The sequence below is a fragment of the Melanotaenia boesemani genome, chromosome 4 (genome assembly GCF_017639745.1).
Source record: "Melanotaenia boesemani isolate fMelBoe1 chromosome 4, fMelBoe1.pri, whole genome shotgun sequence".
NCBI classification, from domain to species: Eukaryota; Metazoa; Chordata; class Actinopteri; order Atheriniformes; family Melanotaeniidae; genus Melanotaenia; species Melanotaenia boesemani.
The window spans coordinates 16,398,975-16,417,890 of NC_055685.1; the positions used below are offsets into that span (position 1 = coordinate 16,398,975).

The 18,916-nt window shown below is 37.3% G+C and overlaps 1 protein-coding gene across 1 annotated transcript; it reads left to right on the top strand.

Annotated features, from left to right (window-relative positions):
- Window positions 1–1,487: 1,487 nt before the first annotated feature.
- Window positions 1,488–10,138, top strand: LOC121638988 (polyunsaturated fatty acid lipoxygenase ALOX15B-like). Its single transcript, XM_041984123.1, has 15 exons — window positions 1,488–1,605; window positions 1,838–2,015; window positions 2,213–2,417; window positions 2,507–2,588; window positions 2,765–2,887; window positions 3,045–3,148; window positions 5,235–5,401; window positions 5,558–5,701; window positions 5,909–6,112; window positions 6,210–6,296; window positions 6,373–6,542; window positions 7,685–7,806; window positions 7,972–8,072; window positions 8,491–8,661; window positions 8,854–10,138. The coding sequence occupies exons 2-15, from the start codon at window positions 1,863–1,865 to the stop codon at window positions 9,031–9,033; spliced, it is 2,013 nt and encodes a 670-aa protein (XP_041840057.1). The 5' UTR covers window positions 1,488–1,605; window positions 1,838–1,862; the 3' UTR covers window positions 9,034–10,138.
- The last annotated feature ends 8,778 nt before the right edge of the window (window positions 10,139–18,916 follow it).

An 18,916-nucleotide genomic window follows, 5' to 3' on the forward strand; every position in this document is an offset into this window, starting at 1 on the left:
TTTGTCAAAAAATGAGCCAGAAACAAAATAGTCATCAGCCAATATTATATGTCTTCATAGCTGGTTTCTACAATGTTTTGTTACTTTCAAAGCATGCATTTATCAGCACCATTTTCCCTTACTTTTGTCACACCCGTACCAGTGTCTGCCACATCCACACCCTGTCCAGCCAGTAAATCACCCTATACTAATCATCCACACCTGTTCCCAATCTCCTCTCCCCGTCCATATACACTCCAGCACCACACACATTCCCTGTCAGATATTGTTGTTTACTCATACATGGACTTGTCTTCTTTCCCTCCATGGCTCCAGACAAAACTATCTACTCATCAGTGTCTACCAATAGTAAGACCGTTCCTCCTGATATTCTTGGTGAAATAAAGGTTAAATAAATAAAGAGGTCCATGTGTAAGAACTTAAAAATAAAACACAACAAAACTGAGACTTCCAACTAGAAGCCACACGGGGGGGAATCCATCCAACCTAACAGTATGTTTGAAAATAAAGTATAACATGTCAGTTGGATTTATGGTATTTAATAAAATAAATTAATAAAGTGATCAAAAGTAAAAGGAAAAAAAATAATGGGAGCAAAATATCAGGCAAGATACACAAAAATACTAAATAGTACCAACACTGTTAGGCTATCAATGAGGATTGCACAACAGAAGAAAGTTACTCTCCTGTAACTGAATAAACATAGTCTTAGTATGATCAAAACCTGGTTCAGTTTCAAGCGAAATAAAGTCATTTTATTATTATTCAAATCCATTTATGGTGTCTTTCCTGTTATGACCTGTAACATAATCAAAACATGGTGGAAGTAGGCTCAACTACAAGTTCTGCTTCAAAGGTTTTGACATAAGCTTTCTTTGGCACTTTCACAACTGAACCTTAAGGTGTTTTCCTAACCTTAGATCACATCAACGAATTTCCTGATTACTGAAACTGTTATTGCGTAAAGATGTAATTTCTCATGTGCCGAAGTTGCAGTATATAAAAGCATCAAAAGTTAATAAATGTTATCACACAATTTAACTTTTTTTTACACATTATATACAATCAAATGTTTAAAAAACTATTTAAATACTCCACCTGTCTAATTTTATTATATGTATAGCTTTTGTTTTATCAGGACAGAATAAATCATTTTTAGAAAAACTGTAATAAAGTGGCTTTGCATGAAGAAAACCTGTGCACATGACCACTGTGTTGGTGTGAAAGAACATTTATGCCATTAAACTGACTCTGGGCTTTTCTTGATTGTATTTAAGGAAAAACTATCTCCCAGCAGATGATGGCTTATGGCATCAGTAAATACTTTCATGCAGTGCAGCATCGACATCTATCCATGATCCCAACAGTTCATAATCTAATTCATGCCTGGTAATCCCCAATATTCAGTTAGAACAGAGCTTCCTGGACAAAAAGCAAGTTTGTTTTTCAAGGGAAATCATAGTTGTTCAGACATGCTGAACATTTCATCATCTGGGTTGTGTAATGGCACCAAAAAGCACACTCCCACAAAACTGTGTATTTAAAGAGAAATCAGAGGTGCTCCATCAAGGTGAAAGATCTTCAAAGGAGTTCTTGCTAACTGAGGTAGGAGAGGTGTTTTCATAAAAATAATAGTAATAAAAAAATCTGTGAGCTGGGGTAAAACTTAAAGAAAGTATAAAAGAAAAACAAAAATAACTTAATTTAATCAGCATAATAACGTTTGGTGTTGCCTGTCTTACTGAAACCAGCAATAAATTGGTTTTTAACATATTCAACATATTCATCTACAGGCTCAACTTTGCTGATAATGGTCATTTCTCTCCCTCCCCCTCAGGACTGATCTGTTCTCAAGAGGGAAAATGGTGAATTATTGTGTTACTGTATTCACCTCTGACCGCGTTGGTGCCACCACTTTTAACAATGTTTTCATCAAGCTGGTGGGCACGAATGGGGAGAGTGAACGCAAGTGGCTCGTAAGCTTAAGAGGAGCATCAGCATTTGTCAAAGGCGCTGTAAGTCTGCAAGATCAGGCCCCATGTTTAGATGTATTGAATGCTTCAGATTTGCCTCTCACTTACACAAACTTAATTTTATATCTAGTAACAGTATATGTGCAGCCTTGCAAAGTTGTCAAAAGCAAAAAAAAAAAAAAAAAAAAAAACTTTTTTTTTTTAACACTTAATTGTGTGCTCATTTGTCATTATTCTAGACAGCAAGTTTCACTGTGTCCTGTCCCACTTCCATTGGAAAACTGGTGCTGGTAGAGGTGGATAAAAAGTCTCTTCCACTGTTTCCTGAAGACTCTTGGTTCCCTGCAAAAGTGGAAGTGAAATCTCCTGAGGGAGATGTGTATAACTTTCCCATATACCGTTGGATCAATGACAGTGAGGTGCACCGCTTCAGACAGGGAACAGGTTTGACAACTTCATTTTAACACACTGAACTTAGCTACAAAATACGTCAGTCCTTGTTATGCTTACATATTTTTTTCCTCCCTTTTCAGCTCTAACAATCATTCAAGATGACCATCACCTTGGCAGATACAGTCGAGAGGTGGAACTTCAGCAGCGTAAAGAAGACTATCGGCAAGAGCTCCAAACTGATGCATTCCTTTATTATACATCTAGAAACGTTGGCTACCATAACAGAAAGCTCCTCCACACCTATTTAAGCACATGCTACAAAACATGATAATGTTGTCTCAGGATAAATTAACAGCATAAAACAATAAAGGATTTCTAAGATTCTTAACTTTTTACAGCTGGGATGTGTATGTGGAGGGACTACCCCACTACATGAAGGCTGATAACCCTTATTCACTGCCGTCTGAGGTCCGTTTCTCCTTCACCAAGACCACAGAGTTTCTCTTCACTGCATCCACGGGGTGAAGTCCATTTAATCATATTGCCATATATCTGTCCACATTTTTGTCTCTTCGCTAAGATATATATTGATATGAAATGTCACATTAAGTTTTTGTGTGTGTGTGTGTGTGTGTGTGTGTTTTTTTTATTTATTTTTTTTTCTCTCTCTCTCTGTAGGCTGACAGAGCTGCAGCTGAAGGGATTGGCTAATTCTAAGAAAAGTTGGACAGATATTGCCGACATTGATCGGGTGTTTTGCTGCAAAACAACTGCCATATCAGGTACTGTACAGTCAGGTTATGTAACTGTATGCATTAAACCACAATATTAAACAATTTTCTGAAGTAAAAACCCATGATTAACTTATTATAAGCTATAGTTAAAGTTAAAGTTAAGGTGCATCTCACCAGATGACTCACTCATTGAACTTAGTATTGTCCTTAGGCTTGAGTTTATATGTCAGTGGGATCTTAGACGCAAGTATTTCAGATAATTTTGTGTTTTTATTTTCTGTTACGATCCCTTGTCCTCCAGTCAAACCGCGCTCTCAGCAACGCCGTGTCTGCACAGTTAATTCCTCTGCTGCATCTCAGTTCTCTGCAGCTTTTAATAACTCTGCACTTTGTCTTAAAAAATACTGTAATGACTTAAATCGTGATTAATTTCTAACTGTTATCAGTACAACTTGTATAGATGTTTTGGACTCAGTAGCTCCTCTTAGAATCAAATGTTCCAAACCAATGACAACCATGGCTGAATGAAACCACGCACACAGACATGTCTGTCGCGCTGAAAGAAAAAAAAAAAGATCATTTTCAAATCTCTTTAGAGATTGTTCACAACAGTTTAAGAGCATACCAAAGGACTGTTAAAACTGCCAAATCCAGTTTTCTGTCTAATCTTATATCGAATAATTCTAATAAACCTCAGTTCCTTTTTAAAACTCTTAACTCTGTTTTAAAACCATGTGAGTCCAGCAGCATTGTACCCTCTCAAATGCTCTGTGATGGATTTCTTGCATTTTTTTTAGAAATAAGATCACTTCAGTCAGGTCTCCTTCATGCTCTCTTTTAGATCACCCATTTTCTTGATTTTTCCTTTTTATCTTTGAACATTTTGAGCAGGTGTCTCTCTCATCTTTAGCTGAGATTGTTAAACACTTAAGGCCCTCTAACTGTCCTCTGGACAGTGTTCCTTTTTGGCTTTTTAAGGATGTTTTCAATGGCATAGGGCCATGTGTTGTTGACTCCATTAATGAATCTTTGAGGTCTGGCTGTGTTCCAGCTGCCTTCAAACATGCTGTTGTGCAGCTTCTCATCAAAAAGAGGAGTCTTGATACCTCCTTTCTCTTAACTTACAGACCAATCTCTAAACTTCTTTTCTCGTCAAAGATTTTAGAGAAGTCCGTTTATAACCAGCTGCAGTCACCTTGATCTTAATTGTATTTCTGAAAAATTTCAGTCTGGTTTTAAATGGTTTCATAGCACAGAAACAGCAGCGCTGAGAGTTTTTAATGACCTGCTCATGTCGGCTGATGTGATAGCTCCGCTGCTGGTTCTTCTAGATCTTACATCAGCCTTCGATACAGTTGATCATCAAATCTTGTTGTCTTGTCTTGACACTGTTGGCATTAGAGGCATAGCCCTGAAGTGGTTCCAGTTTTATCTGGCAGACAGGAGTTTTTCTGTGTGTATGAACCAGTTTTCCTCAGCACCATCACCTTAGTTGTGGGGCCCCACAGGGCTCCATTCTGGGTCCAATTTTTTTTTTCCTTAGATATGCTTCCACTGAGCATTGGGCATTTTAAATCATTATTAAAAAAACACACTGGCTTTTCCTCCAGCTTGAGCATTTTAATTTAGTTTATATTGTGTTTATGTTTTTATGTGTTTTGTGTTATTTTAAGGTAATTTTATATTATTTTATTCTTGTATTTTTTATGAGATATATTGGTTTATATTATTTTATTTGAATGATGATCCAGGCATTTTATCTGCTTTGCTTTGTACAGCACTTTGGTCAACTGAGGTTGTTTTAAAATGTGCTTTATAAATAAATTTGACTTTGACTTTTGGATTTTCTTTATACACACTGCAGGGAATCAAAAGCACTTAACAGTGCCTGTTCTTACTCCACAGCCTGAACTGCCTTGCAAGTGCATGCTTGTATGTCTGTCTGTTACTGTAGAATCAGTTATTTTTGTTATTTTTAATCTGATCACTAATGCAGATAATCACAACATTGTGTGGTGACTCTGTCTGTGACTCAAAATTCTGGGTAACTTGCCGATTAACACTCAGTCAGATATTAAGGAAATGAAGGGTTTTATTTCATGCACAATAAAGTTAAACCATGCTTCCTTTGCAGAATATGTCCAAAGACACTGGAAAGAGAATGCTTTCTTTGGCTACCAGTATCTAAATGGTGTCAACCCCATACTGATCAGTCGTTGTACAGATCTGCCCAAAAACTTTCCAGTCACTGACAAGATGGTCTTCCTCCACGGTCAGAGCAGCTTGTCTGATGAGATGAAGGTGATGTCACATATCAAAATGAAGTGGATTAAATATATTTTTGTCTCTATGTCATAGATGTATGTTTAGTCAAATTAATACTTTTACACAATTACATTGCAAATATAATATCTAGACAGTCATATTATTTCTTCATTTTACATGTCATTCAAACAGAAAGGCAACATCTTCCTGTGTGACTACAAGCGCATGGATGGAGCACAAGCAAACGTTATCAATGGGAAGAAGCAGTACATTGTGGCCCCACTTGTCCTGCTCCAGAAAACCCCTGATGATAAACTGATGCCCATTGCTATTCAGGTGAGATTTACACTGACATATACCGAGGCTATTGTCAGAATTCAGGATGGTTATTGTGACAAAAATGCCAGAAACTATAAGATTTAAAAATCAAACTAGCTTTAGAAAAAAAACACATCAACCATGAAAAACAATCTTCATATTTTTTTACATCTACTTGTAGTCAAATATAGTAAATGACCCACATGCTCCCTCCTTCTCCTGCAGCTGAAGCAGGAGCCAGCAGATGACAACCCAATCTTCCTACCTACGGATTCTGAGTACGACTGGCTGCTGGCGAAGATTTTTGTGAGAAGTGCAGATTTCAGTGAGCATCAGCTTAACACTCATCTGCTGCGCACTCACCTGCTGGCTGAGGTTTTTGCAGTGTCACTGCTGCGCAACATCCCCATGGTGCATCCTCTCTACAAGGTAACTAAAGCTACCAGCCACCATGTTGATATGTTTATATAAGCACTTATAGAACAATTCTTGAATTTTCTTAATCTGAACTGAACTCTTTCCTCAGCTTCTCATACCACACACTCGCTACACAATGCAGATCAACTTCCTAGCTCGAAGAACTCTGATATCTGAGGATGGTGTTCTCACAAAGGTATGAAAACATTACTTATTCTTTTTCAATATCTTGTAGCGTATTTGTCTTTAACCATTAGATTTTTTTTCTTAAGTTTTCAGCCTCAGGTGGAGAGGGTATGATCACAATCCTGAGGAAATCCCTGTCCTCAGTCACATACAGCTCCCTCTGTATCCCTGAGGACATTGCTGAGCGCGGGATGGAATCCATGCCAAACTACTACTACAGAGATGATGGACTCAGGCTCTGGGATATTATCCTCAGGTATGATAGCTCCCATTTTTCTGCACTGCCCTATAAATTTGATGTCTGCTGACAGGTAGCTCCCATAAGAGAGCCATTCATGTATGGCTAATTCTTTTGTAATCACAGATGACTAAGAAGTATATGGATTCTGTCCTTATTCCATCCAATTATCCATTTTCTGAGATAGTTTGCTGAGGCTTTCTCAAACCAAAAGAGATGAATATTCCCTCAAGTGTGTCATGGGTCTCCTTTGTCCCACTTAAACATGCTCAAAAGCTTCCACAGGGACACAACCTAGAAGCACCCTAATCAGATGTCCATCTGAGTCTCAGCTGACTCTTTTTGATATGGAGGGGCAACCGTTTTCTTTGGGTCATTAACCAAATCTCATGACCATTAGTGAAGGTTGAAATGAAGGTGGGCCAGTAAATCTAAAGATTTTCTCCCTAGCTCAGTTTTTTCACAACTAAGGACTGGTGTAACACGCCCATTACTGTTGATGAAGGTTCAGTGCTTTTGTTCATTTCCTACTCCAATTTGTCATTACTTGGGAGCAAGATTGTCAGATACATAAACCCCACTTGAGGCAGGGACTCATCCCTGACTAAAAAGAATCACTCACCTGTTATACTGTACAGAGACACAATATGTTACAACAGTGTCTCTGGTACCCCCATAGAATCCTTCAAACAAGGTATTTGGTCTTCTGCAGAGTCATAAAAGACACATAGAATAGAATAGAATAGAATAGAAATACTTTATTAATCCCTTTGGAGAGTCCTCAGGGAAATTTGGGTAAATAGACTGGATGATCAAACTTCCATGGCCCCCTCAGTAAGTCAGCAAGGGGGGAAATCTTGTTCTCTGTTCCACACCTAGGCTGAAAAACCACACTGCTCCACCTGAATGTAGAGTTCTGCAGTTGTTTAACATCACCTTTCCAACATCCTTAAACTTGTTCGAGTATTTGTAGTGCATCTTACCTTGTAATGTCTGTAACCCTGTAACATTCCTCCTTTAAAAAAAAAAAAAAAAAAAAAAAAAAAAAAAAAAAAAAAAACATGCCCTGTACATACAGCATAATTTACAACATAATTGTTTTCATAAATGTGAATGAGCTCATTCTATTTAGTTGACAGAGTGTTTCACATTTCTCAAAGGTTTGTGCAGGGAATCCTCGAGTTTCACTACAAGAATGACTCAGAAGTGCAGCAAGACTCTGAACTACAGCAGTGGATTTTGGACATATTTGAACATGGATTCCTTTCTCAAGCAGGCTCAGGTGGGCTTTGAAAAAAATGTCAACTTTATGAGAAAACGTTTTGAGAAAAATGGTGCTTTATGTGCACATTACATATTTGTATTATGCAAGTATTAGTTAAACTTTCAATGAAGTGCTAAAATATTACCAGTTTTTAATTTATTCTTTTGTAATTTACATTTTCAGGAATACCAGAAAGATTTACCACTGTGGCTGAGCTGGTCAAGTTTGTTACCATGGTGATCTTCACTGGGTCAGCCCAGCATGCTGCTGTGAACTCTGGACAGGTGAATATTTGTCATTTAGATGACTTAACTTGCATGAATGGATGGATTCAGGGTAACCAGGAGGTTTACACAAAGTCATTAGCAGCTCTTTAATGTATTTACAAAATGCAAACAATAACTATCAGTACTTCTTGGTCTGACTGATCTAATATTTTTTGTGATTTGTGTGTATGTTTACTTAGCCAACTTGCATGCAAATAATTAAATTCACTGCAAAATTATTAATCCTTTATGAATCTATGACTGTATAAAACTTAAGATGAAGTCGTCCCACTTAATTTGTTGATCTTGGCAGCAGCCTGGAACCACCACCTTCAGAGCCAATCTCTAATTTGACTGAAAACATGCTGCTTTAAAGTTAAATCCAGGTAATATCTGTATGATCAATAGCTCATCATATTTCCTTTTTTTTCTGCAGTTTGACTACGGTGGCTGGATGCCAAACACCCCCAGTTCTCTGAAACTTCCTCCACCAACTGAAAAGGGGAAATCAAGTGAGGACACGATTCTGAAGACATTGCCAGATGTGAATGTAACAGTTCAGGGCATGGCGACCGTGTGGCTGCTAAGCAAGCAGTCCAGTGACTTTGTAAGTGGGAAAAACCTCACACACAAAATATATAGTGCCAATTACTGTATCTGCTACAAAGTAAAAATCATACATTTTACAGCCGCCCGAAACTATGCATATCTCTTCCAGTTTTGCATCATGATACAAAGACTGTGTTTGGTAAATATTTACATTTTAATGCGACATAAAATATGCCATTAATCTCAATAGGTCCCTCTTGGCCAATACCCTGAGGACCACTTCAGTGAGAAAACTCCCTGTGACTTGATAAAGGAGTTTCAAAAAGAGCTTCAGGTGTTGAGTACAGCCATCAAAGCCAGAAACGAGCATCTGGAAGTGCCATACACGTACATGGATCCAGAGAAGGTGGAAAATAGTGTGGCTATCTAACCATGAAAGAGTGGAGCCTTGTTAGCTGATTTTCATTAACAATATAAAGTAGTTGTTTATACTGTGACCAGTTATTAACAGTAAAATATGTATAGACAGATAATTTGGCTTAATTGCAACTGATATTCAGATTTGTTTTTGGTCAGTGCCTATCCAGGGAGTCCTGGTTGTGTCATGTTTACATTGCCCTGAAACTGATTTGTTTCATTTTAATTTTGTTAGGAGGAAGGAAAATATTGGGTGATGTCAGCTCTGAAAACTTTATATTGTTACTGAAATGGTCTAAAATAGACACTGTGGTTTAAAAAGGCTGTGACAAAAGTATCCTGAAAAACTGATTTAGTTTTTCAAGTAAGCACATTCTTGTAGAAAAATTACACATCTCAATATCCAAATAAAGGAAAACAATATTAATCACATTTGAGTTTTTTATTCAGCTCACATCACAGATAAAATTACACAAAGCCTTCATCAGAGGGCCTTCAATTCTGATAGTCAATCGGGTGATTGATAGACTTCACTGCATTGTAGATAGAGCAATGGAGATTTTACATTTAAATCCACAATTCTCAAAATGATCTCGGTACATAGAAGCTCCTCAGGGTGCTTACTGTGGACCTTTGTTTAATTTTAAAGATACAAATCATCACTGATTGCTAATGGTACATATAACCTTAAGGTAGAGGCACAAAGCTTTCTTTAATGTATCTTTAATTTACTACTAAAGTAATGGGAAATTTACATTTTCATCATTTTCATATACTCTTATCATATTAATGCAACAATTCATATTAATGCTATGGTTAAGTTTAATTTGAGAATAGTGCCAGACAGATAACTTGCATGTTTATGAAGACTGCAGAACCCAGTCTGACTCCAGGTGAAGGTTAGTTTTGGCTATAGTCTGATTCTGGTCTTCTGGAGTTGAAAGTTAGTTTTGAGTGTTTCAAACTGCTTTCCATGCACACACTGTGCACACGCTGAGCACTAGCAGGGATTGGCTGGGAGGGGTGGGGGCTGAGACTAGGAGTAAAAACACTCTTGAATGAATTGTAAACAATTTCTGCAGACTCTTGTACTTAACCTGATCAACGTGTTTTCCTGCTGGCTGCATAAAAATTAAATAAAAGACAACTGGAGCTTTATGGATTTATTTCACACTATTGGTTTGTGTGTAAGTGTGTGTGTGTATTAGGGGTGGACATTTTAAGCGATTTTTAGCCCATTAAAATTTATTAGTCATGACGTCATCATTAATAAGTAATGAAAAATTAATGATTACATTTATAAAAAACATGATCAAGTGTCAACATACAAGCATTTTTAACTAGTTTAACTATAGCTGATCTATTTTTCATATGTTTTTACACAAGACATTGACAGCAGCTAATCTAATTCTAATTCTACCCAAACACATTACAATAAGTCCAGTATAAGATGCACACTCTTTAGGAGAAGTGTGAAAGAGCGTAAAGAGCTGATACGAACATCAAGTGTAGCTTTACTCTGTCAGAATAATGTTATACTTTTAGTTAACGGTTTGTAGTAAAGTAGGACTGCTGTTATGAAGTTAGCTTATGGGTTATTTGCAGAGTACCAAACTAAGATAGGAAACTAACAACAGAAGTTTGCATGTTCCCCAGCTATGCCTGGGTTCTCTCCCAGCTTCCTTCCACAGTCCAAACACATTCATATTTGGTTGACTTGAGCATCTAAATTTTCTTTAGAAATGAGTGCCAGTCTGACTGTATGTTTGTCTCCCTGTGTTGGTCCTCTGATGGTGCAGCAAATAATGAGATAAATTATCCCGATGTCATGTGAAAATTGTGTTTTAAAAACATGCAAGCCTGGCTGCTCTCGGTTTCCGTAGTTAAGTGGAAGTAATTCAGAACTTTAAATGGTATGAATCCATTCTTTTTACAAATAGATAATTTATGTTCATTTCCGAGGGGCATCTTTCCAAAGATCGTCTGATATCTCTTCTCCAAATTTTACCTCCCATGCTGTTTGGCCAGATTTTAAATGAACCAAGGTGAGAAAATTAATTTGAGAATAAATATGTGAAATAACTTCCTTTTACTTATTTGTTAGCTCAAGAACAGTGTCCAAGGGTGTGTAAAGTATTAGGCAAACCAGGAAAATTATGTCATGCTTTGATTGCAAAACTACAGATTTGTTAGTATCTAAAGAAATTGTTTTTAGGAAATGTGAATTTGTTAGACAAATGGCTGAAGGAAGCAAAGGACTTCTAAATGTATAGGTCTTTGAATGATTTAATACCAAGACTGGAGCAAATCTTAAATACATCCTCTACTAAAGAGGGAGAAAAAGCATGATTTGTGGTGTCGGGGCAGATATTGAAAATATTCTTAATGAAAATCTGTGTTTAAACTGATTCCATATTCTCAGTTAAGTTTAAACATAAATATGTTTAGTATTTTCAGAGGAGGAACATTTGAAGAGAGAATGAGGTAAAGCTGACAGAGACACCAGCTCACTGGAAGAAAATTCCATTAAGTGTCAAACAGGTGGTGACTGTAGGGAATCAGACTGGTTTGGTTTACCTCTTGACATCATGTTTTAAAAACGAAAACATGGTGGCAGCGAGTCCACCTTTGTTCTTACTCTACACTGAACTCAACGTTTACACACAATTATGAGTTGTGCTGGTGAAGATTTGTTATAGATGCTATTTGTTATAGATAAAATTAGTAAATAAATTAAAAATAAAATCAAGACATATGAGCTAAGTTGACATCAGACATACAGTAATCTTAAGATAATCTGAGTAGACTTTTTATGTCCAAAAATCTGAAGTCCCCTCCTGCTTCAAGCGTTCCACCATCACTCCACTCCCCAAGAAACCCACCATCACAGGACTGAATGACTACAGGCGTGTTTTGCTCTGATATCTGTAGTTATGGAGTCCTGGGTGTTGGGCCATCTGAAGTTCCTCACAGGAAACCTGCTGGACCCCCTGCAGTTTGCATACTGGGCAAACAGGTCAGTGGACAGCGTTACATCCTGAAGCATCTGATTCTTCCTGGGACCTAAGCACGGATCCTGTTTGTGGACTTCAGGTCTGCATTCAACACCATCATCCCCCACTTCCTCTGCACCAAGCTGTCCCAGCTGACTGTGTCACCCGCCCTCTGTAACTGGATCCTCAGCTTCCTTTCTGACAGAAGCCAGCAGGTGAGGCTGAGGCAGTTCACCTTGGACACCCATACCATCAGCACTGGTGCTCCGCAGGGATGTGTACTCTCTCCACTGCTTTTCTCCCTCTGCGCCAATGACTGCACCTCCACAGACCCCTCTGTGAAGCTCCTGAAGTTTGCAGATGACACCACCATCATCGGTCTAATCCAGAATGGTGTCAAGTCTGCATATCAACAGCAAGTTGATATGCGCACCATATGCGCATTGTGAGGACTGCAGAGTGCATCATTGGAACCCCCCTGCCCTCTATTCAGGAACAGTACTCCTCCAGGATTCAAAGAAGGCCAGGGAACATCTTAAAGTACTCCTCTCACCCTGCACACAGTCTTTTTGAACTGCTCCCGTCTGGTAGGAGCCTCAGAACCCTGCAGACCAAGACTAACAGACACCGGAACAGCTTCTTTCCCACTGCAGTCATTTCATTGAACAGATAAACTGCTATTATACACTATATGCACAATCCACAATTGCACCTCATCACTCACATGATTCATTATACTCCACTCCTCTACTGCATCTACTCCATATAGCACGGGTGGCCAGTGTTGATCCTCGAGACCCACAATCCTGCAGGTTTTCCAAATTTCCCTGCTCCAACACACCTGACCTGTGCAGATCCTTATAGGCTGTTGGATCCATTTAATTTGAGTCAGGTGTGCTGTAGCAGGAAAATTTGGAAAACCTGCAGGATTGTGGCCCTCGAGAACCGATGTTGGCCACCCCCGCCATATAGTGTATATTGATTTAGTTTGTATTTGTAATTTGTATTGTATATTGTTCTGTATATAGTAGAGACCACTATATAAGCCTGTTTTTATTTATTACTTCCTACTTATTTTATTTCATTTATTACTTTTTACTTGTGACAACATCTGTTGGCAAAAAAAAAAAAAAAAAAAATTCCTTGTATGTGTTCATACTTGGCTAATAAACCTAATTCTGATTTTGAGTCTGAAAAAGAGTATATGGAAGTATGTCCCTTGTCATGACCTATCTCTTTATATCATTGGTAAGTGAGAAAAAAATAAAACAAATAAGAATTTTTAAGATAATATGCAAGTTTTTAAACCCTTGAATTTCTTCTGTCCAATTGTTCTACAAACCAGCTCCCTGTTCTGTAATGTTGTGGTATTTTGTGTTGGTTTTCACAGCTAGTTTGTCAAACGTATAGGCTACTCTCAGTTCATGAAGTTATTCTCTCAACTGGAACAAATTGTGATTCAAATTATTTGAGATCAACCAAATCCATATATTTTAGTATGTTTGATTTGATTTAAAAGAAAAAAAAGTTGATGAGATCTTTTTGTGTTGGAGGCTTGTTTATGATTCTTATTGCTCTTTTTTATTTATGTATTTTTTTTTTACAAATGTATGTTGGATGGGTGTTTTCTCTGTATGTATTTCCCTACACCTTTCAGGCCGCTCTCTCATGGAATCACTTCCCAGTTTAGGCTCAGGAAGCAAACACCCTCTCTGCCTTTATTTGTGCTCAAATAAACCTCTATCTCTCTGAAAGGCTTCTGTCTTATCCCAATCTCAGCAGATATAAAGATAGGTAAAGAGCAGTTTTTCTGCTTTTGGTCCACTAATAAAGCTCACTAACAAAACAGCCCATTACCTGACAGAGTTACCTTTTTTATCAGTTCCTCCCTGACCCTGGCTCTCTGATTCATCTCTCAGTGAGGAGACATGATAAGGCTGATGAGATATCAAGTAATGATTTCTCTACTGGACAACACTAAGACCCCATGTCAAGCTGACATCCTCAGCATGTACTAAAAGACTATCCTTTGCACAAACTTAGGACGTGAATATGAGTAGAATGAACAGTAATTGTATCATTTCTCCACAATTTCTAATATCAGTTTTGAAAAATATTTGAATCTGTGTACAAATCCATTTTTATCAATTTCAAGGAATTGTTTGGACAAAAGACCAGCTTAGGATAATAACTACATACACTTACTAAAGTACTACAGGTACTGCGAGTACAAATGTATGATACTTTGACTTTGCTTTTTCCATATATATTTTTGTCTCCAGTTTTTTACTTGATACCGAATTACATTTTTTTCTGAAAGCTTTAGTTACTTGTTACTTCTCAGATTAAAATTTTTCCAGCCTCCCTTTTCAGTTAAAGCTTGATTTCTTCAAATTGGGTGTTTAGATCCAATTTAACACTATTTTTTGAGAAAAAGAATTACCTGTCAGTCTAATATGGTATGTAATAAAGTAAATAAATGAAGTAATACGGCCAGACAATAAAAGTGCTCTTACTTTATGTAAAGCCATTTGTGGTGTCTTGATCCATTAGGACCTTCTGCACCATCTGAACCAGTGGCATAAAGAAGACTTTCGGTAAGAGCTCAGAACTTTTACACATTTCAGTATTATATATTCAGAAATGTTGTGATGGACTGGTGACATGTCCAGGGTGTACCCTGCCTCTCACCTGCTAAATACTAGATTAGGCTCTAACTTCTCTGATGGACATCCAGAAATACACTAAGACACAAAGTTCCTCGACCCTTGTTTATGTTACATTAGACGATATTTTTCTGTCAAGATTCATTAAAATGCATCAATCTATAAAAAATGTTTAAGAATGCAAATGTATTACATTTGCATTGTGTGAAATAAAATGGCAGATACATTCTAAACTCTTTACAGGTGGGATGTGTATGTGGAGGGACTACCACACTGCATAAAGGCAGATGGCCCTCTTTCACTGCTGTGTGAGGTCCGTTTCTCCTTCACAAAGACAACAGAGTTTTTCTTCACTGCATCCACATAAAGTTATTGTGTTTGCATATATATATATATTATTATTATTTTTTTTATTTATTTATTTTTTGTTTGTTTGTTTGTTTCGTAGGCTGACAGAGCTGCAGCTGAAGGGATTGGCTGATAGAAAGAAAGGTTGGACAAAAATTGCAGACATTGATCAGGTTTTTTTTTACTGCAAAACAACTGCCGTATCAGGTACTGTACAGTCATTGCAGGTTATGGAACAGTATGCAATACACCACCAACAAGAGCCTAAATGTGATGAAAATACCACTCGATGAAAGCTCCAATGTGTTAAATGTTGCACCAAAAAAATCAACAGCAAAATAAAGTCTAATTTTAGTCAGTGTGTAACTAAGAGACTAAGATAATCACACTGCTCCTCCTGAATCCAGAGTTCTACCATCAGTCAAAGCCTCCTTTCCAACACCCTTAAACTTGTTTCAGAATCTGTCCCGCATCTTACCATGTAATGTTTACCTTCCTCTTCTTTAAATTTCAACAAAGAAAATGTGCATGTTTAGCAAGAAATTTTGAATCGGAAAACACATATTCAATTTTATTTAAATTATTATAACATATCCTGTATTTGCAAAATGTAATACCTTTTACAGAGCATTTCCACATTTCTGCAAGGAACCATTGACTTGACTCAGAAGTGCAGCAGGACTCTGAACTGCAGAAGTGGATTTTGGACATTTTTGATCATGGATTTCTTTCCCAAGCAGGCTCAGGTGGGCTTCGAAAAACATCAAATGGAGTAAAGTGGTGCTTTGTGTGTTACACATTTATACAATGCAGGGTTAAACTTTAAACAAGGTGCTGAAATATCACAAATTTTTCTTCTATTTTATTCTCTCTCTCTTTTTTTTTAGGAATTCCTCAGAGGGTCAGAGTCTTTACATATAAAATAGTTGAACTAGTTATTAAATTCTATTAAGCAGATTTCATTATAATATTTTCCTGCTTCTGAAGAGAGATACTCCACCAGAGTTTTAAAGAGTGTTTTACATTTTATGTTGCTCACAATACATTTATATTTGGAATACAAAACCAGTCTTTCATGGTCTCACCTTTGTGTAGGTGTATACTTTATGTATTAATGAGGTTGATGGATCTTGTATGTGTGTGTTGCTCCAGGACAGGGATGTTCGAGACTAGGAAGGAAAAATCAGAGTATACCACGAGTTTAAACTAAGCTATACTACTGAAAAAGTAGTAATTGTAAAGATGGAAAACAGCAAGTGAAAGAAGGAAAGAAGGGAAATGATGGAAGGAAAACAAGTGATGAAGCCTGTAGGGAAAGAAGGAAGAGACAGATGAGATGATAGAGAGGTACAGTAAATACTAGAGCATGATCTTTATTCTGAAAATTGCAAGTGACTGAAAACAGTTCACGTTCATCCTTTTGTTGCAGAAGATGTGCACTAAAGAGCAGGTTGTGGAGATAAACAGCAGATGTCTGGAAAAGTAAAAGTTTAGTATTGATTTTAGAGATCTTGTTTACATTGTCATGTTTAAGATTGAAAATAAATACATATCGAATACAGTATTTGGCTTTAAACAAGGTAACACAATGCTCAAGAAAGCTTAAATAAAAAGCCGTTTTCACTGTGTTGGTTCTTTACGAGGGTGTGGGCTCAGCCCCTAATGTTCCCAAGTCCAGGAAACACCCCTGGCAGGATGCATGTAGAAGAGGTAAACTGCAGCGTAAGGTGCAGGTTAGGTACTTTAGAGTTGTTAGATGAGGTCATAGTCCATAATGGGGTAGGTATAATCAGTCTTAGAGGACTGCAGTCCTGCAAGTTTTAGATGTTTCCCTGTTTCAACACATCTGAGTCACTGAGCAAAATTTGATAAGCTATTGGGATCCTTTTTTTAAAATTTATCAAACATAAGGCACACTGCTGCATTCTACACACCATCTTCAGGGGATCTACTGGCTATGTGTCATATACACAGCAAGGTGTTTCACTATATTTAAGTAAAATGGGTGCATACAGGAGAAGACAGTCACAATTTACTTGGTCACCATCATATCTGGTGCTCTATTGGCGAAGGAAATCTGAAAGGATCTTCTCACAACAAGCCAAGAACAACATATCTGAACGAAAGCAGGAACCTTTCGAGTGTGAGGGCAGAAATTTTAGCGAGACCACTACCATACTTGCGTGTGAAAACAAGGAAGGCTCGATTAAAAAAAAAAAATTGTTATTAAAAAAAAGAAAAAAAGAAACTGATGCTCTTGATTAAAGATACTGAAAAGACCCCACAGATAATATTCAAATTATACAAGTAATTTCATTCTTGAAAAAGAAGCCCAATTAACTTGTTATAAACTGTGAAGATGAAGATGTGCTGCAAAGCAACAAGCAGTGTCCCTAGATGCTATGAAAACTGTGGAATGATAGAAAAATTGGGACTGACAGACAGATTACAGCAGGTAAGTGTTAACCAAATTCTCTCTGCTATGAAACATTGCAGTACTGGGGTTCCTTAAGGAGCTGTGTGCTCCCCTCTTTTGTTTTTTGTCTGTATATAAATGAATGCAGAAGCATTAAACCAAACAATTTAATCATCAAATTCTCTGACACTCTTATTTTAGGTCTTTTGTGTTCCGATGACTATCCGATGACTCAGTCTATCTTAGTGAAAGAAGCTTTTATACCTTGTGGTGAAAAGAACCATCTCATTTTAAATACCAATAAGATTAAAGAAATGATTTTTGATCCCAGGGCAGTTAGATTTCTCGACCATGCAGTGACTGAAAATAGACAATTCGAGCAGGTCAGCTTATAAGTATTTGTGCATCTGGATTTATAAATCACCAAGATTTAAAACAGTAAGATAAAAGAGTCACAAAATTGGGTGTGAATAAGAAGATTATAATTACTTTCTATATGTCTATCTGTCTGATTAGATATGGGGTGGCAGCTTGGGTTGGCTTTCTCAAGGTCCAATACAAAAATCGAAAAAATAGTTAAGTTGCAATGAAGGTGATGGGTAAAAAATAAAAAAGCTATCTATCTCTTCAATCCATCTTAGATAATGCAAATGAAGTGTTACCTTCAGGCAGGGGGCTCTGAGCTTGTAGATATAAGAACAATGGTGGCAAAGTATCCTTCCTCCCCATATCTGTGACCCTTCTTAACCAACTACCTGACATTTGTAATGGAATTTAAGCTTTTATTGTCTTTGAAGTATTATTGCACCCCCATCAAGACTTTGAAATGGATTTTGAGAGCTAGTGTATTGCTTTACCATTATTAGGTTTTATGTTGGTTTAATTTGGTTTTGTTCTTGTGGAATAGTTATTCTGCTGTATTACTTAATTGTCTATTGTCCTACCTCTTATTTATATATTTATTCTCAAAGACATTTAGTCATCCATGAGTTTACTGTTAACACTTGTCTGTTTGTGTGGTAGATATATTTTTTTATTATGATTGCATCACAGACAGTGATGACCATGACAAATTTCCCCTCAGTGACACAATAAAATGATTCTGGATTCTGGATTATTATGCGCCTAGGAGGCTCAGGCTCTCACATGACACAAAGAAAATAAGCAAATGCAAAAAAAGTTAAATTAACTCCTTTCTCATAAGTTTCTGTCTCATCCCACTGTCAGCAGGGAAAAAGGTGGGGAGCAGTTTTTCTTTGTGTTTCAGCATTTTCATTTGATTTGGTCAACTAATGAAGCAGCCTGGCAGGGTGGCCTTTCTTCGTGAGTTCCTCCCTGACACTGGCTCCCTGGTTTATCTCTTGGTGAGGAGACATGATAAGGCTAATGAGATATCAAGCAAGGATTCCTCTGCATGCTAAGACCTCATGTCAAGCTGACATCCAGGGAGGCAACCACCAAGAAGAGACATGA

Excerpts from the sequence above, each read along its gene's own strand:
- LOC121638988 (XM_041984123.1), top strand. The coding sequence starts at position 1,863 with ATGGTGAATTATTGTGTTACTGTATTCACCTCTGACCGCGTTGGTGCC. Across the intron at positions 2,418-2,506 it reads CCGCTTCAGACAGGGAACAG|CTCTAACAATCATTCAAGAT; the intron begins GTTTGACAACTT and ends CTCCCTTTTCAG. Across the intron at positions 2,888-3,044 it reads CTCTTCACTGCATCCACGGG|GCTGACAGAGCTGCAGCTGA; the intron begins GTGAAGTCCATT and ends CTCTCTCTGTAG.